General features: G+C 47.8%; 14 protein-coding genes across 14 annotated transcripts; 9 read left to right on the top strand and 5 right to left on the bottom strand.

Annotated features, from left to right (window-relative positions):
• Positions 1-72: 72 nt before the first annotated feature.
• CANTADRAFT_36457 (uncharacterized protein) lies at positions 73-2,655 on the bottom strand (the record flags this gene model as incomplete). The annotated part of the gene is made up of 1 exon (XM_020208682.1): positions 73-2,655. A coding segment is annotated over one exon (2,583 nt), but the record flags the coding sequence as incomplete, so codon positions are not given.
• Positions 2,656-3,570: 915 nt separating this feature from the next.
• On the top strand, positions 3,571-3,865 carry CANTADRAFT_87630 (uncharacterized protein; the record flags this gene model as incomplete). Its single annotated transcript, XM_020211358.1, has 2 exons — positions 3,571-3,613; positions 3,666-3,865. 2 exons carry the CDS (start codon positions 3,571-3,573, stop codon positions 3,863-3,865), a joined length of 243 nt encoding a protein of 80 aa, XP_020066782.1.
• Positions 3,866-4,545: 680 nt separating this feature from the next.
• Positions 4,546-6,075, bottom strand: CANTADRAFT_44109 (uncharacterized protein; the record flags this gene model as incomplete). Its single annotated transcript, XM_020209052.1, has 2 exons — positions 4,546-5,497; positions 5,579-6,075. 2 exons carry the CDS (start codon positions 6,073-6,075, stop codon positions 4,546-4,548), a joined length of 1,449 nt encoding a protein of 482 aa, XP_020066781.1.
• A 619-nt stretch (positions 6,076-6,694) lies between these two features.
• Positions 6,695-7,930, bottom strand: CANTADRAFT_19279 (palmitoyltransferase; the record flags this gene model as incomplete). Its single annotated transcript, XM_020206433.1, has 1 exon — positions 6,695-7,930. The coding sequence occupies one exon, from the start codon at positions 7,928-7,930 to the stop codon at positions 6,695-6,697; it is 1,236 nt and encodes a 411-aa protein (XP_020066780.1).
• Positions 7,931-8,024: 94 nt separating this feature from the next.
• Positions 8,025-9,332, top strand: TFB3 (TFIIH/NER complex subunit). Its single transcript, XM_020206205.1, has 2 exons — positions 8,025-8,134; positions 8,186-9,332. The coding sequence occupies exons 1-2, from the start codon at positions 8,119-8,121 to the stop codon at positions 9,190-9,192; spliced, it is 1,023 nt and encodes a 340-aa protein (XP_020066779.1). The 5' UTR covers positions 8,025-8,118; the 3' UTR covers positions 9,193-9,332.
• A 139-nt stretch (positions 9,333-9,471) lies between these two features.
• On the bottom strand, positions 9,472-10,809 carry RMT2 (protein-arginine N5-methyltransferase; the record flags this gene model as incomplete). The annotated part of the gene is made up of 2 exons (XM_020208966.1): positions 9,472-10,248; positions 10,318-10,809. 2 exons carry the CDS (start codon positions 10,807-10,809, stop codon positions 9,472-9,474), a joined length of 1,269 nt encoding a protein of 422 aa, XP_020066778.1.
• Positions 10,810-11,677: 868 nt separating this feature from the next.
• On the top strand, positions 11,678-12,598 carry HMS1 (Hms1p; the record flags this gene model as incomplete). Its single annotated transcript, XM_020211357.1, has 1 exon — positions 11,678-12,598. The coding sequence occupies one exon, from the start codon at positions 11,678-11,680 to the stop codon at positions 12,596-12,598; it is 921 nt and encodes a 306-aa protein (XP_020066777.1).
• A 795-nt stretch (positions 12,599-13,393) lies between these two features.
• On the top strand, positions 13,394-14,971 carry ERG11 (sterol 14-demethylase; the record flags this gene model as incomplete). Its single annotated transcript, XM_020211356.1, has 2 exons — positions 13,394-14,890; positions 14,918-14,971. 2 exons carry the CDS (start codon positions 13,394-13,396, stop codon positions 14,969-14,971), a joined length of 1,551 nt encoding a protein of 516 aa, XP_020066776.1.
• Positions 14,972-16,200: 1,229 nt separating this feature from the next.
• THR1 (homoserine kinase) lies at positions 16,201-17,259 on the top strand (the record flags this gene model as incomplete). The annotated part of the gene is made up of 1 exon (XM_020208969.1): positions 16,201-17,259. One exon carries the CDS (start codon positions 16,201-16,203, stop codon positions 17,257-17,259), a length of 1,059 nt encoding a protein of 352 aa, XP_020066775.1.
• Positions 17,260-17,590: 331 nt separating this feature from the next.
• Positions 17,591-19,345, top strand: SAM51 (Sam51p). The gene has a single exon (XM_020206202.1). The coding sequence runs from the start codon at positions 17,803-17,805 to the stop codon at positions 19,255-19,257; it is 1,455 nt and encodes a 484-aa protein (XP_020066774.1). The 5' UTR covers positions 17,591-17,802; the 3' UTR covers positions 19,258-19,345.
• An 89-nt stretch (positions 19,346-19,434) lies between these two features.
• Positions 19,435-21,450, top strand: EXO1 (Rad2 family nuclease; the record flags this gene model as incomplete). The annotated part of the gene is made up of 1 exon (XM_020208718.1): positions 19,435-21,450. One exon carries the CDS (start codon positions 19,435-19,437, stop codon positions 21,448-21,450), a length of 2,016 nt encoding a protein of 671 aa, XP_020066773.1.
• Positions 21,451-21,498: 48 nt separating this feature from the next.
• Positions 21,499-22,056, bottom strand: CANTADRAFT_45932 (uncharacterized protein; the record flags this gene model as incomplete). Its single annotated transcript, XM_020209266.1, has 1 exon — positions 21,499-22,056. The coding sequence occupies one exon, from the start codon at positions 22,054-22,056 to the stop codon at positions 21,499-21,501; it is 558 nt and encodes a 185-aa protein (XP_020066772.1).
• A 183-nt stretch (positions 22,057-22,239) lies between these two features.
• CANTADRAFT_3735 (uncharacterized protein) lies at positions 22,240-23,805 on the top strand (the record flags this gene model as incomplete). The annotated part of the gene is made up of 1 exon (XM_020208716.1): positions 22,240-23,805. The coding sequence occupies one exon, from the start codon at positions 22,240-22,242 to the stop codon at positions 23,803-23,805; it is 1,566 nt and encodes a 521-aa protein (XP_020066771.1).
• Positions 23,806-24,550: 745 nt separating this feature from the next.
• On the top strand, positions 24,551-26,062 carry MAS2 (mitochondrial-processing protease subunit alpha; the record flags this gene model as incomplete). Its single annotated transcript, XM_020208715.1, has 1 exon — positions 24,551-26,062. One exon carries the CDS (start codon positions 24,551-24,553, stop codon positions 26,060-26,062), a length of 1,512 nt encoding a protein of 503 aa, XP_020066770.1.
• Positions 26,063-26,529: the final 467 nt, after the last annotated feature.

The raw sequence follows: 26,529 nt of genomic DNA, 5'->3' as shown, positions 1-26,529 counted from the left end.
ATTCTACATGGTCCATGTTTCAAAGTCGTATATCTATTACATCCATAATTAAGTCCATCAAGAGTATCATCTCTTATCGACCCAGTGATCACTTAACTTCCTTCTGGTCACTATTGGTTTTGATATCAAATGTATAGCCAATAATACTGCGATGGTTCCAATAAGTTTTACTTTTGCGAAGCCCTTACTCAAAAAGTCAAATGATAATGATGGTTGGACATATGAGCAGAATTGATTGTACTTGTTGTAGTAACAGACTACTGAAGTAGACTCAAAGTCAGTGGGTCTTACCAAAATAGCTCCCTCTTTGTCAGCAACAAGCTTGTGCTTATGATTTAAAACTGCTTTATCATCACGTTGGATGACTGGTGCATAGGGGATCATTCCGTAGTCATTCTGATAGTCTTCAGCAGTCAATGGTCTATCGTCAATTCTTCTACTATTCAAGATATTCTTTGGGATTTCGACCAAAGCACCCAGCTCGGTAACTGCCAAAATTGATTTCAAGGTAATTCCATGAGACGATTGAGTGGAACCTAACTTGACGATACGTTCAGGGTAAATGAATGATTTTCTAGAAATAGAACCAACGGTTGTGTTAAATCCGAATGAAGATTTGATATCGTCGTTTTGTTTAATTGACTTGTCCGTATCGAATAAATCAATCACCTGGATTCTTTGTTCCACTTGGGGTGACTTAATAAAGTAAGAGTAGATAACCCAATTGTCATCCATGATGATATTGATAGAAGAGTCGTCCACAACTTCATTACTATCGTGTTCGTGTGTGAATAGCAAATTGCCAGTAATTCCATCTAAAATGTATAGCTTCAAATTGTCCAGTTCTTGGTTTCTGGTAATTATGGATACGAGGTTAGGATACAAGTACTTGTACAATACCGACTTGTCTGCCAACGAAATACCAATTGATGATGTCTTCGTATCCTGGGGTCTAGTGATAGCCTCCAAAATAAGTTCATGTGTTCTCTTGAACTCCCAAGTCTTGATCGATTGGGATCCTCCCGAGATCTTCTCACCATTCACTTTGAAGTGGTTAGATCTAATCAAGTAAATATCTTCGGTTGCTGGATACGAATGATGCACCTCAAATTGGAGATTTGATTTAAGAATCAAAGTAGAGTTCGTCTTGGACAATCCAGTAAAGTCATGCTTTAACTCTTCGATCGAGAGAATATTACCATCAGCAAGTGCTACTGTAAATAATTGGTGCTCTTGAAGGACTAACAAGTTTCCATCGATTTCCACCAAGTCAGTGAACTGCCCAGGAATTGGAGAGATCCAAGCAGGGATTCCGGATTGGGAGTCAATGGCAACCAATTCAGACTTACTGTCATCAAAAAACACGATCAATTTGTCAAGCCCATCATTGCTCTCAACGAAATTCAGCTCCTTGCTCGAAGACGTGACATATCTTCCAAACTCCGACAAATGTCTCACATATCTTTTAATAATCTCCACAAACACGAATGATCTCTTGTCTTCCAAAATATGATGTGCCTTGTTTTGGAAGACTTTAGATGCTGGTTTGTCGAACATGTAATACTTAGACAGTCCAGATACAAATTGAGATGGTGGGGCAAACGATTGTAAAAGGGCTCCGTTGCTCAAGTCAAACTTCGAACCAGTTGCAGCAGTCAAAGAGACGAGAAGCAAGTTTCCGCTGTCGTCAGAGGTGATATAATCGGATTCAAACTTGGTTCTGGAAGCGGTTCTAACGTGCTTGATGCTTTGGGGATCGTTGATCAACAAAAAGTCAGTCAAATCATAAACCTCCTTGGTGTAGTCCATTTTATTGACTACCAAGAAATCACCAAGGGAGTATTGCTTGAGCTCAGCGTTCAAGAACGAGGGAGTATCGAGCTTGTAAGACAACTTTACATTTCCGTCATCGTCGATGTTGTAGAACTCAATGTAAGCAGAAACTGGGGTCTTGATAAAATAATTTGCGTTGATGATTGACACGTCAGTGGCTGAGCCATCGATTTTGACGAGCTTATCGTTTTGCAAGCGGTACAATTCATTAGAAGTACTCAATAAAAGGTCATCCTTGAATTCCTTGATGTCGGAGAACGGCAATGGAATCTCGGAGTGGACATCCAACTGAGGTGATAATTTGAACAATTTGTGGGCCGCCACGTAGCCGTAACCGTCGATTTGCTGGAAGTGGAAACTGGACAACTTGGAGGAAATGTCCACAGACACCACGTCTCCATTGGAGTTGTCGATGTACTGCAAAGCACCCGAATGGTCCACTACCAACACTCCTCTGTTGAAGAAGTTCTCGAGCTGCACAGGAGAGGCCTCGAGTTTGACGGAACGCCTCAACACTCCAGTCTGAGTGTGGAACACGTACAACACGTTAGACAGATGCGAGTAAAGATATACCAAGGACTTGTCGTTCGTCAAGTGGTAGTTCTCGAACCCTGTCCCCTGCAAGTCATGCAACAGCACGGCCCATTGAACAGCCGTGGTGTCGGACAATCTGATATTCAACAATTGATCATTGGCAAACCCAACCAACGAATTATGGTCAATGACGTCAACCTGGTCCAAATGGGGATACAAATAGTTCAATCTCTCCTTCAGAAAGGTGGATTCGAGCGATAACGCCCACGCTACCGAGACAAGCGCCAACACCCTTCCTATGATACCTAATTGCATGATGGATACGGATAGGCGATTGACTGGAATTGAAATCTAGACTGAATATTTCCAGTGCGATTTTGTGGTGAGGACCAAATTTATGGGGTTGGTGCAAGAATGTAGTGTAGAGAGGACGAGGAGAGACTTGGGGATATTGGGATGGCTGTAGAACTTAGGGCCAGCCATACATGAGCTCTTGATATAGACAAAAGCTTAGTAGGTGGTACAAAAAAGGTATTTAACCACCTAGAAAATCGAAATAAAAAATTGTGAGTTTGAGTACCCTACCTATGGATCGAGATTTGGAGATAGTAATGCTGTACGTGTGCTTCTGATCTGAAACATTTTATCTAGGTATAAAGTGTATCCAGTGTAAGTTTCAGCTGGAAACAGCTTCAAAAATATCTCCGAGTCTACTGACTGTGAATAGCATCAAATAATTGCAGCTACAAAGAGTGCTTCAATTAACCCATAGCAAAAGGGGTGCCCTAGCAATATTTTACAATTTTTCTGTGCTTTTGCAATATTTGTCTATAATTCCAATTTAGCAGGCTATAGTTTAAACATCTCCTCCAAGCACTTAAAGTCAAAGCGGACTCCCTCACAAAATCGCCACCAATGATATTTACCCTGTTGGTAGAGAAGCTAGCCATTGGCACTTCAAACGGGCATTAATAAGTTTAATTGAAAGAAGCTGCAGGGTCGAAAAAAGAGGCAAACAAAGATCACTACCTTTCACACGACAACGGCCTCGCCCCACCAGCCGTGTCGACGATACCAGAAACGGTCTATGCCTGACCATTCCAGTAAATATATCTCGCAACCTCCTTATCTTCCTGCATACACCACGATTGCTAATATGACTATATAAGGGCCATGGATCCCCAGATTTAGTCCACATCAACAATGCAAGCTCGTGATTGGTTTTTAGTCCTCATCGGCTTCTTCTGTAAGTTCGACGTCCCCAGCAGCCCCATGCACATCGTCCATACTAACCGCAGTGCCTCCCGTTCCAGTCCTCATTAAGAGAGGCTTCTTTTCAGCTGACTTCTGGATTAACATTCTTTTGTGTGTGTTAGGATTCATCCCTGGTTTGATCCACTCCTACTACATCATCTCGTTATACCCATACAGCGAGACCTACGCTGCCTTGGGTGGCGATGGCCACAACCACCGGACTAACGACTATGGGTCGGTCTGAGTTACCCGGACACCGCTTGAGAATATAAAAGGCATCGCTGCCGCAGTAAATTGTCACTGGCTATGGATTAATAAACGTACCTAACTGATATTGATGTAGGCCACGCATAAACTTAAGTTGGCCGGTATAGTCTCCTATGGAACTTATCTTGAATGATCCATCGGTTCAATGTGTCAATATGCGAAGAGAAACGGGAATATCGTGAGTTATTCATCTGCACTTGTGGATGTAATTATGAAGGTTGGTGCTCTGATTTCCAGCAACTTTTGGAGCAGTTTTTGCTCTGTGAGGCGCTGGAGTTTTGTCAGTGTGCTGCCTTCATTCCCTGGTGGCTCAAACTGCGGGTTCATGAAGTGGTGATCGAGATGGCTTCGTCTTGAAGTTTGTCAAAATTGTCACTGATAAGCTCGCAGTTCACTAGGTTGTTCTTTCAAGTCGAATAGCGCTTCTAGGAAAATGTCTTTTCACCTTTTCTTATGACTTGATATCTACATTTAATTTGAGACGTAGTTATTCTGACACCAAGCTTGATGTTTCATTTACATTAAATTTGAGACATCTACCTATTCGAACATGACGATTGATTTTCATCTATATTTAGAGGAAGCTCGTGTAGTTAGTCACTGATGTGCTTAGGTTGTGCAATCTTGGGTATTTTGCATAGAAAGTGTTTTTGCACCTTAATTTTGCAATGCCTTCGAAATGGCTTCTTCTTCTGATTCAAGCTCTCCCCGTTTCCCCCCTCCCTGCTTCCACAACCAAAGGGCCTCGATCGCATAGTTCCTGACCGAAAGGTTCCTAGTTTTCTTCTCATCGGCAGCCTCCGTTATCGAGTCGATAATTCTCAACTGTTCTATTAAATTCCACATTAAGTTCTCGAAATTCGTGACCAACTCCTTCATGTTCTCATTGAACGCGGTGTCCTCCGGGTTACTATCATCCACAGGAAGAATACTGTACTTGTGGAGCCCCAACTTGTGCAAAATACGTCCAAGCATTTGGATACTCAAACACCTCTGACCGGGAAGAACCGATCTGGACAAGTGGGCCAACTCCGCCAACGTATATCCTGCCAAGTGGGGATTGTCGGAGTGGTGATGCAAGCCCATGTAGGTTGGGGTTTCTGGCTGTTCTGATTTTGTCTCATCATTGAGTTCCACCAAGTCACCCTTGAAGTCAAACCTCATATCTGAAATGGACTCGTAGGTGGTGGATACTTGCTTGGGCAACGGTTTCGTCATCCATGACAATTTTTCTGTTTCTTTGGGCAAGTCAGGGTAGTATTTTTCGTGTAATTTGTCGTAAAAGTCGGGGTCATTGAGGTCCAAGTCTTGGTGCTTGTCCTTGGGCTTGGTGAAGTGCACACCGAGTTTATTGTCATTTGCTTCGTCCTCCTCGCTCACCAATTGGTATCCTTCTGGGGCAATTTCATCTTCTTCTGCGCCTTCTGCTCCTGGAATCAAGTCATTCAAATCGTCCACATCTTCCCACCCTTCTCCAGCCAGCTCCGTTCCTCCGTGCATGTCGTCATACTTGATTGTGGCCACAGTGTTGAATTTGACCGACTTTTTTGATTTTCCCGAAGAGCTGAGAGAGCTGGAGCTGGAAGTAGCCGACAAGTTTTCTGGATTTCTCTCGGAAGGAGCCTCGAAATCTCGATTCTCAGTCTCCTGGGCGATGTCTTGCTTGAGTTCTGTGAGTCCAGGGCCAGACAATCCCAACGCCTTGTTGACGTCGGCCTCGTCCAAATGGGAGAGGTCAGACATGCCCTCGGCAGTCCTCACGCCTCCGATCCACCCGTTATAGCCCTCTGCATGAGAGTGGCCGTCATGCAGGTGGCTGTCGTGCAGACTGTGGTTGTTTTTGGTGATTCTGGACTCGGTTCTTTTCAACAAGCTCTGGATCAACTTGGGGTCGAGTCCACTGAGCAACTCCTGCTGTTCCCGCGAGATTTCCTCCTCCGACATCAGTCCCAATCTGGCCATATTCTCGCGGTGGATCTTCTCGGCCTCCGACAAGTTCTCGTCCTTGGGAGCCGCCACTTTGGACGGGAGCTGTGTGGAGTTCTTGGTGTTGCGGGACTTCCATCTGGACTCTCTCTTGAGCTTCAACTTGCCTGGATCCGGAAATCCAGACGCAGGGCCTGTAGGCGCCACTGGCGGCATTGGCACCTCAGTCTCGTGTTCGACGATCTCTCCAACGAAGTCCATGGTGGTGGTGTTATTGGCTAGAAGATGGTTAGTAATTAGCAACGTGCGCGATGGCTGCGGGCCTAATCGGGCGTGAGCGTCCTGCACAATCACCGAAGGATGTGTAGACGCCAAGATGGCAGGGTGTCAAATTGTACCTGCAACAGTGATGACGAAGGAGGAGGTGGAGGTTGTGGAGAGGTAGTGGTGGATGAGGAGAGCTACAAGCATGGTGGTGGCGGTTTGGGAGTTTCTAAAGTTAGGCGCCACCACACGGCCCGTGGCCAATTGGTTCATCGGGCGTTGGAGCACGGCTGTGGTGGGGGTCCAGTCAGTTCGTCTGGTAGTCTATGTAGCATGCACGCAGTCAACACGCCCTGATGCACACGCCAGCGACAAGCACTAAAAGCGAAATATTTTGCAACTAAAACCTTCGGTCCATGCATGTGGTGGCGTTATCCAGCTTTCAGAGGGGCCAAGCCCACATGAATCCGCAGGTTTTGCCAGCACTTGGAAATAGTCTCAAAATATTTGCAATAGGGTTTAATATTATGCCATGCTAGTGGCTAGACGTCATGGAAAATCGTCTAAATAAAACCTAAAATGATGAATCTCTTGGATTATACCTCGTATTTCACGCTCAAGGGCGTCCCACAGCATTTCCGTCCTTATCCGCAACCTGTGCACTGGTGCTGGACTCGGACACATCGCTCTCCGTGCGTTCTTCTGGCTTCATGTAGATCGGCACCTGACATTCGTTTCTATCTATTTTCTCATTTAACAATTTTACGAATTCGGGACTGAACCTGCTGCTAAAACTTTCAAATTCCATTCTTCTCCTTTCTGCCTCATTGCCCATTTCTGCCCCGATAATGGGCCTGTGTCTGCATTTGAGCACAAACGGAATATCCACAAAAGGTATGGCAAATATGATCAAGGCCGCAATGAAGCGAGAAGTGGTATACTGGTACTTGCCTCCGTGATTTCTATTACCATTGAATATTAAATTGATCCAGTTTGCCTGCATCCCCATAGTGTATGGTCTTTCATTAACGTCATATTCCACCACATACCTGTTGTCGTCTCTTTTGATGTTAACGTACCGTTTTCCGTGCTCCACTCGAGGAAAATTCCTGCGTCCCCGGTTGGTATTCTTCCTTGACTCCCACCTCAGGTATGCCTTCCTTTGGGATATGGTGATTTCGTCCAAGGTAGTAATGTTAAGACAGACATAACGGAGGTGTGAAACTAGTAAGATAGTGATCATCAAGATCCAGAACCCGCAGAGGACGAAGAGTATAATGAAGTTATGGTTTATTTCACCTCTGTGGGTGTTGGAGGGCACAAACTTGATGAGGTGGCCCAAGACAATAACGAATATAGACAAGAGACACACCAAAAATTTCAAAAAGAACACATAGTTGGTCTCGCCGATGACACAGCCGATCCAAACACAGTAGTGATCGAATTTCAACACGTTGTAGTTGGTGTCCTTCAGGTAAAACGTCCGGTTGATGGCAATGGAGTTGGTTTGCGAGTTGAAGAACGGGAATCCCAACTCGTCTGACACGAACACCTCAGGTGTCGTGGATAGCGTGGGGTCATCGATGTTGTAGAGATTGAAGGGCACGAAGGTGGGTGACTTGCCCGGCCCCACCGTAAGTATGGCTGCCCAATACACGAAAATGGCTATCTGGAAGAACACTAGAAGCGTCCAGAGCGCAATGGCGTTTCCCTTGGAGTGGTACTTCCATATCTCCTGGTAGCCCAAGGAGTAAAATGCTGCAAAGTCACCATAGCCGAGTAGTAGAATGACGCAAAACGGAACCAATAGTTTGACTCGGGGATGTCGAAGAATTGCGACATCGAGGATCATTTGAGCAGCTGGCAGCTATCAGCAAGGGTAGCGGTGGAGGACGTGGTGGTGGGTGGTGGCAGTGTTGGTTGTGGTTGAAACGAGCCTGATCATTGCTTATATCAGCGCCTGCACAGAGCCGTCCTGCACACGACCAACCAGATATAGCCATCTACAACTACTCCATACAGTGATTCATTAGTCATACAATGATAGGTTTAGAAGGTACGAATAGACACCACCTCCCCCATGTCGACACTGCTACTAACATACCAGATGAGCGTACGAAGGACATGTGTCCGATCTGTAAAACAGACAAGTACCTTTCGCCCAACATGACGTTTCTAATCAACCCCGAGTGTTACCACAAGATCTGCGAGTCCTGTGTGGATAGAATCTTCTCGTTGGGCCCAGCCCCATGCCCATACCCCAAGTGTGGCAAGATCTTGCGGAAGAACAAGTTCAAGAAGCAGATCTTCGATGATATCTTGATTGAACGAGAGATCGATATCCGGAAGCGAATCAGCAATATATTCAACAAGACAGAGGAAGACTTCCCCAGTTTGGACGAGTACAACCAGTACTTGGAGAAGGTAGAAAACGTGATCTTCAACCTCAACAATGGTGTGGACAAGGAGAAGACAGAGGAAGAGGTCAACAAGTATGAAGCAGAAAACAAGATAGAGATCTTGGAGAAGAGCATGAGAGAGAGTCAAAAGAACTCAGACTTCACCAAATACCAGGAGGCTGTCGAGAGGTTGAAGCAGGAGAAGTTGAGGATTCAGAAGCAAATGGAAATCGAAGACATCCAATACCAAAAGCAACAGCAGCAAGAATTGCTCGACAAATTGTCTTCGTCCAACACTGCAAACTCCGACGAGATTATCAAGCAACAACAGTCCAATATGCAGAAGAGGTCGCAGTTCAGAAAGAGACAGTTGCAGCAGTTGACATCCCAGCTTGACCAAAACTTCTCCAAGAACAACCCATTAACAAAGAAGGAGGTTGACAACGAGCCAAAGGCTCCATTCACTCCATTCCAAGGCGACCGTGAATTGAAGAAGCGTTACGAATTGTTACCAATACCGCGTGACGTCGATGACTTGTTGGATATCGACAACCATGCCGATGAGACGTACCAAGATCCATACGTTAACAAGTTGGCCAAGAACAAGGAATATTTGGGCGCAGGCTGGAGATTGCATACCGTATTTGAAAGGGCCTTGGACGAAGCATTCATGGGTTTGGGGTGTTTTATTGAGAAGGAAAAGATGGTGAGTTGAGCTATGCTAAAGAAGAAATTAATATATCAAAAGGGTCCAGCACATTCAGACTCAACCATACACAATTTGAAAATGCTACGATGATTGATCAACCAAGAATAAGAATGCTAATAAGCATTCCAGACGATTGCATGCTACACTTGGAATACCGGGTAGTAGAGTCTATGTATCTATTCTATATACGCCAATACATAAGACAGGATGAAAATACATTGTATGCTGTAGCGGAATCAATACGGTTTATGGTCCTCTGGCTAGAACGACACACAATGTGGTTGATTACACATCAATAAACCGAGCCTCGGGATGGTAATAAACCGGACATGACCAGTAGGATCTTTTGATGTCGTCCCACACACTCTTGGAGTCTTCAGAGCCCACCTTCTCTTCCAAGGTGGACTTTGGAACCTCGATCTCGGTGAACTTGCATTCCAAACCATAGTTGGACAAGTCGATTTCGACCAATTGCTTGTAAACTTCGTAGATGACTTGTCTATCTGCGCCCAAACCATTGAAGAACGAGAAGACACCATGGGGCTTCAAGAGACCCACCACAAAGTCAAAGAGCTCCAACATGTCCAGGTAGTGTTCTGAGTAGGTATCGTAGTAGATACCGTTGAAGAAGGTGTTGCCACTGGATAAAAGAGTGTCCAACTGGTCTTGCCACCTTCCTTCGAGAATCACTACGTTGGGCTTTTCGTACCATCCGTCGTCACGCAACTTTTTCAACACGTCTGGATGGGCCTCGCAGATGTAGTGCTTGGTGGGGTTCTTTTCGTTGATCATGGTGTCGATGATCCCCATTCCGAACCCGATGTTCAACACGTTAATGTCGGAGTCCACTTCTCCGTCGACCACCGAGCCCTTAAAAAGGGAGTCGCATCCGAGACGCATCAAGTCTGTTTCCCACGACATCATCACTCCGTCCTGGCGGTCCTTGGTGACCAACGCATTGTCTCTGTACTCCAACTTCGTCTGGAGGTATGATTCTTGGTTCTGGGAAGGAGCGTCTGGAGCGTCGTCCTTCTCGATTTTGGGGGCAGCTGTGACCAAAGGCTCAGGATGTTCCACACTGGGTTGTTCCTGGCTCTCTTGCTGGTCTTCCTTGTTCTCTTTCTCGTTCACTTCCTTGTCTTCCACGAGTTGGGGCACCTCGTCCCCAAACCGCTCGTGGTCCACTTCTTCAGTATCGCTGATGACCTCCATGTCGTACTCACTGACCTTTCTCAACAACAACTCGGCTCTTATTCCGGCTGCTACAATCTGGTTGTAGATAGGCAACCTCTTCAAGCCTCTGCGGATCAAAATACATCCCGGAGTCTCGTTGTTGACGTCTGTCAAGCACCAGCCGGCTCCATATTCGAGAAGCATCTCTACCATGGACTCAACCACTTTGGACTCGGCCTCGTCGATATCCTGGGGCACATGGGTGCATATTAAGTGCAATGGCGTGGTGGTGGTGAGAGGCTCATCTTCGATATTGTGGGTGTAGTTGTATGCCTCCTCGATAGTGTAGGTGGCGGGAATGCCACTCTTCAAGTAGAACTGGAGCTCTTCCACTGCCTTGGCGGCGACTGGGCGCTGGGCAAACTTGCACAAGTCATGGAGGTCCGACATGATGGTGTGGTGGAAGGAAATTTTGTCGCGATGATCAGAGGTAATGTCGCCGGAAGTGTAGGTGCGCAGGGCCGCCAGGGGCGAAAGGAAGCTCGATGTCGCCTAGCAAGTGATAAGCTGGCCAATTGGTCGGCGGCTGTATCAAGCAGGGCAGCCTCAGGGCCCAGGCTTCGACGGAAGTGGAATTCGGGCGGAAAGGGGTCCCGAAAGGTTGCATTTAGTCCTGGCAGCACACCTATCAAAGGCGGCAGGACACCGTAACGCACGGAATTTATTTGCTAACGGTGTCGTTATGCAACAATGTGTCTGTAAAAATGGAGGCCCAAGCGAGGAAGCGCTCAGGTGAGGGTGTTTCGCATGGGATGATGCGGTGGCAGTGGTGAGTGGCGGCAGCATGGGGGGTGTAGGCACGGCTTGGCTGAGAGGGCAGAGCTGGGGGTGCTGTTGAAACCGCCTAGCACATAACCCCGGTGACCCGGTGCCTAGCCAATCTGCCGCCAGCGACTCTGTCAGGCATGCACGGTGTTTTCCATACGTGTGGGTGGATGCAAAACGCAGCCACAAAGCCGTATGCACGCCATGAAAGAAATCATACGATGTTGAGATGGAACCAGAAATTGTTCACGTCACGGTGGCTCTCCCAACAAGCGAAAACGCTGGGCCCCAGGGTGCACGTCATGCATGCAGACGTTGTCCAGGATAGCCTTTCGCTCGAACCGAGCCCTTACCCTGATCCGTCCCGCTAGGGCGAAGATTAGCTTTTAGGTGGGATGATGCTGCGATTCAGGATTATTATTTTGTGGGGCACATGTAGATGGGGCTGATATAACTGTGAGTTGGATCCGGTTTTTTGCCTCGTGCACCCGACATGACTTTCAGAATCGACGACTACAATGCCTACCCCTCGCTGACGTCCAAACGGGACCCCCAGCTCGGCTCCTCCTCCTCCCACAACCGCAATTCCAACCCGGACCCGATTCCGGGTCCGCCTCCCTCTCAGGGCCCATTCCCTCAGCCTATTGGATACCCCTACGACTATGGAGTGCAGTATCCGTCCCACACGGCCTCCAACAACTCGCTCCAGTCGTCGTCACTCAATTACGGTCCCAGTAGCGATTTTCCCACCCCCGTTGGTACTGGCTACGTGCAACCAGAGTTCATGGGTGACATGTGCCGAACAGTATCAGCCAACCCCGAGTTTGAGTCTGGCAGCAGCTTTGTGTCTCCCATCCCTCCAGGCATGTTTGACATGCCTGCGCCGTTTCCTCCTCCGCACTCCAACCCCATCAAGATAGAGCCGAGCCCAACACAGTCAATATCGTCTAGCCAAGAGAGGATAGTCAAGCAGCGAATCAAGTCCGAGCCCACTATCAGTGTGTCTCGACCTCAGCAGCTGCCACCCAAGAACAGAACTCGTTCGGCTCACAACATCATCGAGCAGAGGTACAGAAACAAAATCAACGCCAAGTTCGACACCTTGCTGAACACCGTTCCCTCGCTCCGGGTGGTGGTGCGGACCAAGAAGAAGCTGAAGACCGACAACGACTTCGAGTCTAGTGGCGACGACCTGGACTGCGCAGGCTCTGACGACGACGACCCCAACCATCCAGTGGACTTGGAGGGGTTGAAGCCGGCTCGCAAGTTGAACAAGGGCACCATCTTGACCAAGTCGATCGAGTACATCAAGTTCTTGGAACTCAAGAACCAGCGCATGAAGCTGGAGAACGAGGAGTTGATCATGAAGGTAAGGATGCTCGGGTTGCATCCAGACACTCCCTACCGCAGGTAGTGGCTGCGAAATCGCAGCCACGCCAGCACCACTAGAATATATTCCACGCAAGGGAAAGGCCCAGCTAGTGCCCCTCTGCTGCCAGGGACAGGCTTGCCCAGCAGGATCGATGGCACGAGATGCGGCCACCCCACCTCCAATGTACAGTAGTATTGGTGCTTGTAGTGCCCGAGAGGCAACCGGACGTCCAGTCGCGAGAACGCGTTCTGGTGCACTGTGGTGCTCCAGGGTGGTACTGTGGCGCCCCAGGAGTGTTCCAGGAGTGCCCAGGAGTGCCCCAGAAGTATCCCAGCGCCTGCCAGGTGGTTAAGGCGTCTTCCAACCACAGGGTCAAGTCTCTGAACCAAGCTGTACTGAGAAGTACGTATATGTACTGTTAACTACTGAGGGGATTTTCTGCGCGCTCCCAGGCAGCTGCACCCAGGCAGCTGCACCCAGATATGGACGTATCACGAGCGCGCCATAACTAAGGGCCTGGTGGTCTGTTGTCGCATGTCGCGCATTACGCGGCCCATCGATCTGCATGTCGCGCCCTCTTCGTTCCTCGTATACAATAAAACGAGCGACGGAACGACGAATTTTTCTACCACCACTAACAAGTCTGTTTCAACAGTAAGTACCTTTGGTGGCGGGAACTACATCGAGCCACGATCGCTTCCGTGCACGACACCCTCTTTTCCCCGTGCAAATGGCTCCCACAGTCCGTCATGTTGGTGGTAAGTCGCCCATCCGCGTCTCATCAGCACACTCTCAGACGATTGTTTCCCCTCTGGTTGATCTCGTACTAACGTCTAGATGGCTCTCGTGGATTTGGCGGTGTCCGCATACACCTACTTTGCTGCGCTTTCGCTCAGTCAGCAATTATCCATCTTGTTTTTGGGTCCCTTCATCTACAATGTGCTCTGGCAATTGTTGTACTCGTTGAGAAAGGACAGGGTGCCAATGGCCTTCCACTGGGTTCCGTGGTTGGGTAATGCCGTGGCCTACGGTAAGGACCCCTATGGCTTCTTCAACGAATGCCGTGACAAGTATGGAGACGTGTTCTCATTTGTTTTGGTGGGTAAGGTTATGACCGTCTACTTGGGTCCTCGTGGCCAGGAATTCGTGCTCAACGCCAAGGCTAACGATGTGTCGGCCGAAGACGCCTACCAGCACTTGACCACCCCCGTGTTCGGCGAGGGAGTCATTTACGACTGCCCAAACCACCGTCTTATGGAACAGAAGAAGTTCGTCAAGATCGCCTTGACCTCCGACGCGTTCAGATCCTACGTGCCCAAGTTCAGGGAAGAAGTCTTGGACTACTTCACCACCTCCGAAAACTACAAGATGAAGGAAAACAACTCCGGTGTTGTGGACGTCTTGAAGGCCCAACCTGAATTAACCATCTTCACTTCTTCCAGAACCTTGTTCGGTGACGAAATGAGAAAGAAGTTCGACCACAGTTTCGCTCAGTTGTACGCCGATTTGGACAAGGGTTTTGCTCCTATTAACTTTGCCCTTCCTCACTTGCCATTGCCCAGTCACAGAAAGAGAGACGAAGCTCAACGTAAAATTTCCCGTACCTACATGTCCTTAATTAACCACAGAAGAGAGTCTGGCGATATCGTACAGAACCGTGACTTGGTTGACTCCTTGATGCTTAACTCTACCTACAAGGATGGTGTGAAGATGACTGATCAACAAATCGCCAATCTTATGATTGGTATCTTGATGGGTGGTCAACACTCCTCTTCTTCCACTTCGTCTTGGTACTTGTTACATTTGGCTGAGCACCCTGAAATTCAAGAAGAATTGTACAAGGAGCTCACCACTCTTCTTAACGAGAAGAATGGTGACATCTTTGATTTGACTTACGATGACATGCAAAAATTGACCTTGCACAACCACGTCATCAGAGAAACCTTGAGATTACACATGCCATTGCACTCGATTTTCAGAAAGGTTTCCAAGCCATTGCTTGTTCCAAACACCAAGTACGTTGTTCCAAAGGGACACCACGTTTTGACTTCTCCTGGTTACGCCATGATTGACGATAAAATTTATCCAAATGCTGACAAGTTCAACCCCCACAGATGGGACAAGCCTATTGTTCCAGAGAACAGCCAAACCGAGTCCGTGGATTACGGTTTTGGTGCGATTTCCAAGGGTGTTTCTTCACCTTACTTGCCATTTGGTGGTGGTAGACATCGTTGTATTGGTGAGCAATTTGCTTTCCTCCAACTTGGAATGATTTTGGCTACCCATGTCTACAACATCAAATGGAAGTTTGTGGAGGGCCAAAAAATGCCCGATGTTGACCACGAATCCATGGTGACCCAGCCTCATGGCCCAGCCAAGATCCAATGGGAAAAGAGACAAACCTGTGTGTTATAGAAATAGATCTGATAGTATCAGTAGTCGGCACAATTAATGTTTATTGTTCAAGTAGTGGCAGACTGTAGTTTGGCACATGTTATAATTGAAGAATGAAATAGCTTGATTGAAATAAATAACTGAGCTAAAGTAAAAAATGGGTGCCAGTACAATCCTCAGCAAGGATCAGGATCACTTCTAAACGATACTCGAGCTATGAAGTTTTTCAATATCATGTATCAGTGTGCTCATTATTATTTCCGTTTTTGTCGACTTCCTTAACATCACATACGAGTATAAATTCAGAATAATAATTCAAGCCAGAGAATAAGGGTGTAAGATGTAAGGCTCATCAACTGTCGAAATTCTTCCGTGCTCAAGAGTGAATTTCAACATCCCTTTGTAGTTGCTTCCCAAAGATGTTTGATATGCATTCTACTCATGGCAGGGCTCCGGTTCTGGTAATCCGGTAGCCCTAGACGGGTGCAATTAATATTGGCTTAAGCTAGTGCGCATGAAGCTCCATGATGGTGTATGCGACAGAAGCAACAGGAGCTACCAGCGATAAGGGCCTGTAATTCCAGTTGTTTCTGTAATAGCAGTGGGTTGGAGAACCACCAAAATGGATTTATTCACAAATAGGTTGGCTGGGTACATTCTGAGAATTACTGCTGAATTATGCCGAGGTCTTGGTTCAAAGATAACTTCTGATCAGAGTTCTCGTAGTATCATACGAGCCCCAGAATGTATACTGAAAGTACTACAACTGCAACAATACAGTTAGTTGACCAGACCCACCATCGTAATTCATATCAACCACATAATTTCTACTGAAATTACTACCAACGATAGACTGCAACTGCTTATATTTGCCACAATTATTGGGTGATTTTTCCTCATTTACCAACACTGTAAATCGCAGATGAAGCCAAGCCTGAAACTCGCAGGAATGAAAAATCGAAAACTGAAAAGTTTGGGCAAGACAACTTTTCACCGGCAAGAATTTGTAGCAAGAGTGATACCAGCCAACCCCAGTGCTCAGCACATCTGTAGACACCTATCTCATCTGCCATGTATCACGTCAAATCCAACTATATCTCCTTCATTCGTTACCTCCATCGTGCCAGGAATGATTCCATGGCTGGCGTATCTGCAGGCGCTATCTTTCCGTGGGTGCGAAACAAATGATTCATCTTCGAAAAAAAGACATTCATCGACACCACCAGTTAGCACTAGCCATTCCTTGCAGCATGTCCAAGTCGTTCCAGTTGAAAGTGCCCGCATCATCCGCCAACATTGGCCCAGGCTTCGATGTTTTGGGAATCGGGTTGAACTTGTTCTTGGAGATCAGCGTCAATGTCGACCCATCCATAGACACTTCCAGCGACCCATACAACGTCAAGCTCTCCTACGAGGGTGACCTTGCTGAAAACGTGCCCTTGAGCTCCGACAGAAACTTGGTGACCCAGACTGCGTTGTACGTGATGAGATGCAACGGCGTGGCCAGCTTCCCCAACGGGACCCACATACACGTCATAAACCCCATTCCCTTGGGTCGAGGCTTGGGGTCCTCGGGAGCCGCTATTGTCGGAGGAATCATGTTGGGTAACGAGATCGGTGGATTCAAGCTTTCCAAGGTCAGAATGTTGGACTACTGCTTGTTGATCGAGAGACACCCCGACAACATAGCTGCTGCCATGTTGGGGGGTTTCGTGGGATCGTACTTGAACGAGCTCTCTTCCGAGGAAACCGAGGCCAAGAACTTGCCTTTGGAGTACGTGTTGCCCAAGGCCTCCACCCCCAAGGACAAGTACTTGTCCACACCTCCTCCTCAAAACATTGGCCAGTACGTGCAGTACGGGTTCAGTACCAAGATTAAGTGTGTGGCAGTGATTCCTAACTTCGAGGTCAGCACTGATGACTCCCGTGCGGTGTTGCCGGAGTCCTACAACAGACAGGACATTGTGTACAACCTCCAGAGAATCGCGGTATTGACTACTGCTTTGACCCACGAGACCCCCAATAACAGACTCATTTACGAGGCCATGAAGGACAAGATCCACCAGCCCTACCGGTCCACCTTGATTCCAGGCTTGGTCGAGGTGTTGTCCAGCATCACCCCAGACACCCACCCTGGCTTGTGTGGCATTTGCTTGTCGGGAGCAGGCCCCACTATCTTGTGCTTGGCCACTGAAGGTTTTGAGGAAATCGCATCTAGTGTCATGAAGCTCCTTGCTGGCGCAGGCGTGGAGTCTAGCTGGAAGTTGCTCACCTTGGCCTACGATGGTGCTACCGTGGAGTATCAATAAAATAGAGTGTATAGATACAAAATAGACCTGGTAGGAGTGGGCATGATCTGCTAGAAATGGCAGAGGCTCTATTCTGCAAATTGCAGACAGTAGAGCATCAAATTGGATCACAAGTAGCATTCTTTTCAGTTCGAGTTGGCCATTCGTGATTATTGCATGAAAAATTCACGAAATGACCCCACAAGAATAATTCCCACACTTTCCCGAGCTCCCACACCCTAGGTTCTGGAACTGGAAACTGGTACTAGCTTGTAGGAATAGCTCAGTTAACTTGTCTTCGCACTTTGTCTCTTCTACCTGGATATTTCAACTGAATATTTCACCTGGATACCCCTCTGGATTTTTAAGATCTTGAATCCCGAATGATTCGGCACTACTATTTTGTCTGAACCGGCTGCTCAACCCTATCAACGTTATTCCCCGGCTCATCCTACTTCTCTCCTATTCTTTTGCAGACACTGGCTTTTGCAACTGAGGCGCGCACGACGGTTCCACCCAATTATCACAACCAGAATCAACGCTTTCACAAACTTATACACCAAAATGGGTTCCACCACAACCAAGGATCTTCTGAGCCAGCTCCTCACCCAGGACATCTTGGAGAGATCGGCCTCGCAGCCCATCTACTTGTCTTCCGTCGAAGTCAATGGGGGTGAGACCTTCACCACCGACTTCTTCAAGAAGCTCTTATCACCATTGGTGGAGCACAGCGACTACACCTTGAGCCAGTTGATCGACACGATTGGAGTGTCTCATGACAAGCTCCTCAAGACAAATGTGTTCAAGAACATCGACATTAGCTTGCATTCCGACTACAGCGCCTTGTTGCCCCAAAACATCAAGAACTATAACAAAGACAAGCCGGTGGCCACCAAGGTCATCTTCGACTTGCTGTCCATCAACTTGAATATCGGCGAGGGCTTCTTTAACGTGAACAACGAGGAGTACTTGAACATGAAATTGAACTACTTGAACAACAACTTCAATGAAAATGCCGAGTTGGTCAACATCGGGGTCGACTACAACCCCTACAAGCCCACGGACCACTTGATCACCAACGCCAAGCTCTTGGCCAACTTGAACAACCCGTCCATCAAGTTCTTGGTGGACGTCTTCCATTCACAGCAAAACAACCAGACGTGGCAACAGTGCTCGGAGGGTGCCACTGGCGGGATCATTGGGTTGCAGTATAACAAGGGCAAGTCCTTGAGCTTGTTGTCAGGATTGTCGATAGCCAGACGTTCCATCCACAACATCGACGACGCTGCGCCCGACGAGTTGAAGTTCTTTGCGGGCGACTACTTGAAGTCGTCCATTGTCAACCAGTTGGCGTACTCCAAGGTGGGCTACTTGAACCACATCACCAAGAACTTTGGCGTACGTGGGTTTGATGCCGCGGTGTCCAACGAGATCTCCTCCAACCAGGAGCAGGACAACGTCAAGAACCAGACAGTATTTATTAAGACCTCGGTGGCCCTCAACTACTACCAGTCTGTTTTCAACAATTTCTTCACCACTCACTTGTCAGGCCAGGCTGGCGCTATCTACACCCCAACTGTCAACGCTCCCGTGCACATTTCCGACCGTTTCTACTTGGGAGGCGTCCATTCGTTCAAGGGCTTCACCCGCAACTCGCTCAACCCCAACGGTGGCTTGCAGTTCTACAACCTCTCGGCTACCGTGTACTCCAAGTTGCCGTCATTTATCTATCAGCCACGCCACGCCAACCCAACTCTCCTCGAGGATGGCTCGTCCAACGAGGCCAACCCCTTGAGGTTGTACTCCACTGTGGCCGTGGGCAATGTTGACAACGACATCTTGGGCAATCCCAACACTGGCGCCACCACTGCTGGCTTCGGCTTGCGCTACTTCAACCATTGGGCCAACTTCGATATCGGGTACTACTTCGCCAGCCGGTTTGGGGTGCAATCGCAGGCGGGTGTTAGCGACGGGCTCCAATTCGCGGTGTCGATTGGTGGCTCCAACCGTACCATCTAGCACGACGCGGACTCCCATCTACCGCGGTGGGCCTAGCTTTACGCGTCGAAATCCTCAATAAACAAACCACCGCGTCGCACTGCGATTCTCTGTATAAGTACTGTATATCCCGCAATACCAGCACTACACTGGCATTTCCTCCTTAGCCACCAACGTTACCACTCCTGATTCTTCACCATGGGCATCACCGGACTTCTCCCCCACCTCAAGGAGATCCAAGAGCTGACGTCGTTGGAGCGTTTCAGAGGAAAGACCCTCGCCATCGATACCTACGGTTGGCTCCACCGCGGGTTGATTTCGTGTGCCCAGGAGCTCTGCCAGGGCCAGCCCACCCGCAAGTACATCAACTCGATCTTGAAGAAGGTGGAGATGTTGCGGTACTTTGGTGTGGAGCCCTACTTCGTGTTCGATGGCGCCTCATTGCCCACCAAGGCTGAGACTGCAAAAGACCGGCGCTTGAAGCGAGAAGAGGCCCAGAAGAAGGCTGACGAGCTTACCCGCACAGGCAACCACAAGCTAGCATGGAAGGAGTTCATGAAGGCCGCCTGCGTGACCCACGAGATGGCCAAGTCCATTATGGTCGAGTTGGACGCTCTCCACATCCGCTACGTGGTGGCTCCCTACGAGGCCGACCCACAGATGGTGTATTTGGAGAAGATTGGCGTGGTCGACGGCATCCTCTCGGAAGATTCTGACTTGTTGATCTTCGGCTGCAACCGCCTCATTACCAAGTTGAAGGATGACTCCAGCTGTGTGGAGATCTGCAGAGATCGCTTTGGCGACGTCAAGCTGGTGCCTCACTTGGCCACCTTCTCTGACGACCAGTTGCGCATGGTGGCATTGTTGTCAGGGTGTGACTACACCAAGGGAATTCCCGGTGTGGGAATCAAATCTGCCTTCAACTTGATCAAAAAATTCAACACCTTGGACAAGATTGTGCTTGCATTGAAGTCGGACGGCAAAACCGTTCCAGACGACTATTTTGAAGAGGTTAACCGGGCAAACTTGGCTTTCCAGTTCCAAAAGGTGTTTGACCCCCGTGACCAAACCCTCAAAACCTTGAACGAATACCCTGCAGATGCAGAGTTCAACATGGAGGTGGTGGAGTTATGTTGTGGTCTTACTCTCAATAACGAATTGTACAGAAAGATTTGTAATGGATTAGTCCATCCAAATAACCACACCCAATTAGTCTCAAGAGAGCAGAACTTGACTTTTCTTAAAAGTAAGTCAATCAACCTTGGTATTAAGCCCCAAGCTACCAAAACCGTTCAATCCGCACAAAGAACCAGGTCAGCAATCATAAAGCCGTCCGAATCAAAAATGAAGTCTGTTCTCGACCTTTTAAAGACATCAAAAGTAAAGAAAGAAGAGATACGAGAGCCCCAAACTCCCGCAAGGGGAATTAAGAGAGTCATCTCCCTCATTTCCCCAACCTCCAAGAAGTTGGCTAGAATAAGTGGTGACCCTGCATCGCCAACCAAAAAGGCCAGCAAATTCTTTGGCAATAAAACTCCTCCATCACAAGACTTGCCTACCCCTGTATCTGGAAAGCAGACTGCGTGGGATTCTAGCATGGTGTCAGGTGATTCTGACTTTACAGAGGAATTCTCTTCACCTGTCGCTCACCGCATAACTCAAACCGTTATTGAAAATTTGACAGACAATGATGATGACGATATCGATGGTGCAGCCCAAAGAAATTTGTCAGTTGATTCAGTCGAAGACTCTGTTCCGAGGGAAACCACCGTTGCAAACCCCTCTAAGTTTATTGAGTTGGATGAAGAGTTTGGAATTGAGGATGATGAGATCGAGGAATCACCTCAGAAACCGGCCCCTAAGTCCGATAACCTATCCAAATTTTGCATTTCCTTGAGACAAAGTTATCTGTATCAAGAATCAGTGAAAGTGGAAACTACTAACATTTTTAGCAATACCTTGCTTCCCAAGCGAGCAAAACCAATGGAGAAACTACCTACTCCCACCAACTCTGACGAAATTCAAGAGGATGACTTTGAGATTAGCGAAGACGAGTCTCAGGCTGATCGCAAGCCCGTGCTCACTGCTGTGAATATCAACACGGACTCCAGAATATCCAAGATCGCCTCAAGTTACACCAAAAAGATAGAGGCTATGCCCACCGCACCCGCACGTCAGTCGGTCAATTTGAGACAATTTGCATTCAGAGGATAGTCATTGTCCCCCAGCATCTACATTCATTTCTCTATCATTTTATCATTATTAATTACCGCGAAGAATACACGCGCCTATAGCCAACCTCGTAAGCAGCTGCTGTAAGTGTTGCTCGTCCAACTTGGCATCGTTGAGCTTGTAGATCTTCTTGACCTTCGGGACATTGATCAAGCCCTCGAGCACCCGGTCGTTTATTTCCACTGCTTCGGCTCCCACAATCTTACGCAAATGCTTGTATACCTCTTCGAAGGGTTCGTCTGTCACCTTGATAGCGATCACATCGGGGCACTCTGGATCCACGCCAAAACGTCTCAAGGCGTCCATGATGTTATTAATGGGGGAGAGATTGAATATGATCTCGGTGTGCAACGTCTTGGCTCTCATGGTGCCATTCTTATGGTTGAGCACAGACTTGTACAAGCTGTGGTAGAGGTGCTCGAGCGAGATGACGTGGTTGGTGTTGAGGAAGCAGAAGTCGTAGTCCTTGTTGGCGGCGACCAACTCGGTCTTGATAGTGTTGAGGGTGTCTTCGGAAACTCCGGTGAAAAGCGACACAAACACAGGTGTTTCCGGAAATTGCGGGAGCTTGACTTCTTGGTACGTCATGGGAGTGTAGTGGTGTGGCTACTGGATGGAAATACCGCTGGAATAGGCTGTAGACGGCGGCAGTAGATGTTGGCTGGTGGAGTGGATGTCGCGATGGAGCCGGTGTCGCACCGGTGTCGCGCACCAGATCTTCTCCACGTGACGCGTACCATAATATGCTCCCACTACACGAACTCCACCACCATGTCCAATACAGACGACTCCGAGGCGCTCGAGCCGATAACCCAGCTCGACCAGTACCAGCTTACTCAGAAGATTTTCCAGGACGTGCAATTCCCGGACGAGACCTACCATTTGACCACCCGGTACCCCGAAGCACTCCTCCAAGAGTCCGCCAATGCAAACAAGTACTACGGGTCTTTCCAGCGTTACACCCACCAGTTCATCAACCAGAATACTCCTGGAGGCTTGGTGCGATGGTCTAACTCCTCCATAGAAAGCAATCAGAGGCAAATTGTCGGTTCCTGGCTCGGGGCAGATATCAAAGATTCCAAGATTCAACCCGCCAAGGGCCACCGTAAACCCACCAGTGCACCCAGTGGTTTGTTCACGTGGTCCTCGGGAGACTCGTACATCAAGGCCAGGAAGCTTGAGTTGCAGATAAAAAGAGGAGAATTGTTACAGGATACATCACAACCAGTGACTACTGCAGCCCAGGAGGAAGATCCACAAGGCAATCCTAGAAGCATTGTCAAGATAAACAGATCCAAGGAGTCCATATCCAACAAACTCAACAGGGTGGTGGAAATCGAAAGCAACAAGTTCATACATGCCAGAATCCAGGTGATAAAGGCCCACCACAGCGAGGAGATATCCAAGCAAATCCACGAGAGGAAACGCAGAGACCACGAGGTACATTTGCTGAAGTTGAAGTTGAAGGAAGAGGAGTACGAGAAAGAATTGAAGGCTGCCACCATCGAGCAAAATAAGCAAGGTGGGTTTTTCAACACCCTCTTTGGGTTCAATGCCGCCAACACCAACGGAGATGCGGCCCCGCCTGCGGCTGAAAACCTTCCATCCACTCCCACCAATGCAATTCCACCCAAGAGTTCCAAAGGCTCCAAGTCTAAGAGGTTTTCGTTCCTTCCCGGAACAAAATGGAGTAATGATGGCAAGAAGAAAGACAAAGACACCGACGGAGGAGTTGCGTCAGAGACGGATCATGAATCCAAGAAGCCTCCAGTGGATCGAGCTGAGGCAGAACAGGAACCACAGCCAGAGGAAGAAGATGACGACAGTGATTTCGAAGACTTCACTTCCTCTGAGCCCACTAGTAATCCAGTCACCTCTGATATTGCAACTCCAGAGCAACCACCAGCATCCTCCACCAGAGCAGAACAGTCACCTCCAGCCTCTAGAGTACCCCCTTCAAGCATACAGTTGCCCCAGGCCAAGCCTTCAACTCCAATCACTACAGGATTTCCACTTCACTCCCCTACACTTCCATTGACTCCCACAACAAAGGCTCGCCCACCAATAAGCAACCTATCTGTGCTGTCATCACATGCATTGTCACCTGCTCTGGCAGCCATGAACTCGGCGATCTTGACCCCCAAGGCCCTGAACCCATCAACTGCATCCACATCACACAAATTTATTCCGTTGTCCAAACCTTCCACCACGACATCTTCCAACCTGATAAATACTGATTTGATCGATATTTTTGGCCCCACGCTGTCTGCACCTCCAAAACCACCTCAGAAGTCCAATATCAGCCCACTAGCAACCGAAGACTTACTTGAGCTTTAAGGTATTGCCCTACATCACCTTCAGCAATAATATTCACTGCAAGGGAGTGCTTCTGCTATAGACTGAAGTAAGAAAATTCTGCGGCCAAATCAGGAGGTATGTTGAAGTGGTAGTATGTCATCCTAGGGAAATATTTCCACTGCTGGAGTCGTGGCTATTCTGGACAATGAGCCAGAATTCCAGATTGGAAAATCTACCTCCAACACAGTGCCCAAGTGCCCAATATTCTCAGCATCAATATATTTACTAATAAGCATTATCTTGATTTATCATCTCATGAGGCGCAGAGGAATAGATCTGAAATATTATTTGATTAGTCCTAACCTCTTCGCGACAGTAAACAACGATTCTTGCAATCGAGTGCCTCTCTTCTGTAGAATTCTCATATATAAGGAATGAATTCACCCTTTGGAGAAACCATCTTAATGTTCAATAGGGAAATTAATTTTGGCTCTTCCGCTGGTGTTAACCCCAGAATCTTTTTCATACCTACTACAACCATTAATCACTGTTCCAGCACATAATATTCCCTAATGAATGGAGAACAACAACCCCTACTATTGCTACAAACCAATCCAAGCTCAACTCTGGAGAACAACCTAACTACACTAATCAATTAATGCTACTCCGGAAGATACCGCACCCATCCTAATCATTAATGATACTCGCACCACCCTAAAGCCTGCGAAAATTCAACGGCAAATACCACCATTTTGCATTTACATTCTTCACCAAGAGCCCACCCATGCTATCAAGGCTAAACCTCAGAGGGGCCTCCCTTGCCAGAAGATATGTTTCCACCACCCAGTTTGCCAACCCCAGCATAGAGATGACCACTCTTGCCAACGGGTTGCGTATCGTCACCGACTCCACACCAGGCCATTTCTGCGCCATGGGAGCCTACGTGGACGCTGGCTCCAGATACGAAAGCCCCGGAAAGACTGGATTATCTCATATCTGCGATAGACTCGCATGGAAGTCCACCTCCAAGTATACCGGCTTGGAAATGATGGAAAACCTCGCCAAGCTCGGAGGAAACTACATGTGCTCGGCCCAGAGAGAAGCCATCATCTACCAGGCATCTGTTTTCAACAAGGATGCCGACAAAATGTTCGATGCCGCGGCTCAGACAGTCAGAAACCCCAAAATCACCGACCAGGAGTTGTTGGAGACTTTGCAAACCGCGGAGTACGAGGTGGGGGAAATATCCATGAAGCACGACATGTTCTTGCCAGAAGTGCTACATGCTGCTGCCTACAATAACAACACTTTGGGGTTGCCCTTGTACTGTCCTCCGGACCGCATTGGCCACATCACCAAGAAGGACATCACCAAGTACCACCAGGAGTTCTTCCAGCCTCAAAACGTCGTGATGGCCATGGTGGGTGTCACTCACGACCACGCATTGAAATTGGCCCAGGAGCACTTTGGCGACTGGAAATCAGTCACATCCACCAGACCAGACTTGGGCACCGTGAACTACACTGGTGGCGAAATCTCGTTGCCCTACCAGCCCCCATTGTATGGAAACTTGCCAGAATTGTACCATATGCAAATTGGATTCGAAACCTCTGGCCTCTTGCACGATGATCTCTACGCCCTTGCTACTCTCCAGAAGTTGCTTGGTGGTGGCTCCTCGTTCTCTGCTGGTGGCCCTGGTAAGGGAATGTTCTCCCGGTTGTATACTAGAGTCTTGAACCAGTACGCATTTGTGGAGAACTGCATGAGTTTCAACCATTCTTACGTGGACTCCGGATTATTTGGTGTGACCATTTCATGCTCTCCAAATGCTGCACACGTCATGTCACAAATCATTTGTTTCGAATTGTCCAAATTATTGGAAACCGACCCTTCCAAGGGTGGTCTTACCGAGAAGGAAGTAAAGAGAGCCAAGAACCAGTTGATCTCGTCCTTATTGATGAACATAGAGAGCAAGCTTGCTAAGTTGGAAGATTTGGGTAGACAAATCCAATGTCAAGGAAAGTTAACAACTATCGATGAAATGATAGCAAAGATTGAGAAATTGACGGTGTCAGACTTGAGAGCTGTTGCTGAGAAGGTATTGACCGGAAAGGTCCAGAATAAGGGTATCAGTTCCGGTAAGCCAAGTGTTGTCATGCAAGGTGATAGAGCTGCATTTGGAGATGTCGAATTTATTCTCCAACATTTTGGTTTAGGCAAATTTGAAGGGGAAAAGTTGAGTGAACCTAGAGATTTCTCTGAGCCAGAGAAGACAAAGAGATTCGGTTGGTTTTAATGTATATAGATAATAACTAGACCGAGTCCAGGGCTCAAGGCTCAAAAATGTACATAATGGTAGACTCTATGCTTACTGTTTTGCTCTACCGATCTACACCCGTTTCTGGCTCCAACAAGTCTGGCTCCAAGAAAAAAAAGTAATCAGATAAATGGTAACATTAAGTGTAGCTATATATTCAGAATTCTACCATACTTATAGTTCTAATACCCTAATTTACTCCTTAACTCCAAAACCTCCTTCTCCATGTTCAAGATATGTTCTCTCATTTCTAAATTCTCTCTTTGCGTAGTTTTGAGCATCAAGTCCTTCTCCAGATTCTCGTTATGAAGTATATCAATTGTGCTCTTAAAGTGATTGACCTTATTCTGGTAGTCAAAATTCTCATCGTTGTATTTCTTGATTAATTGGGAGTCATTATCAGCTCTAATTTGCAATTCTTTCGTGTTGCGCTCCAAAGTCTTGAT

Source organism: Suhomyces tanzawaensis, assembly GCF_001661415.1.
Source record: "Suhomyces tanzawaensis NRRL Y-17324 unplaced genomic scaffold CANTAscaffold_1, whole genome shotgun sequence".
NCBI classification, from domain to species: Eukaryota; Fungi; Ascomycota; class Pichiomycetes; order Serinales; family Debaryomycetaceae; genus Suhomyces; species Suhomyces tanzawaensis.
The sequence above is the reverse complement of the archived record's forward strand: the minus strand, read 5'-3'. Positions and strand labels throughout refer to the sequence as shown.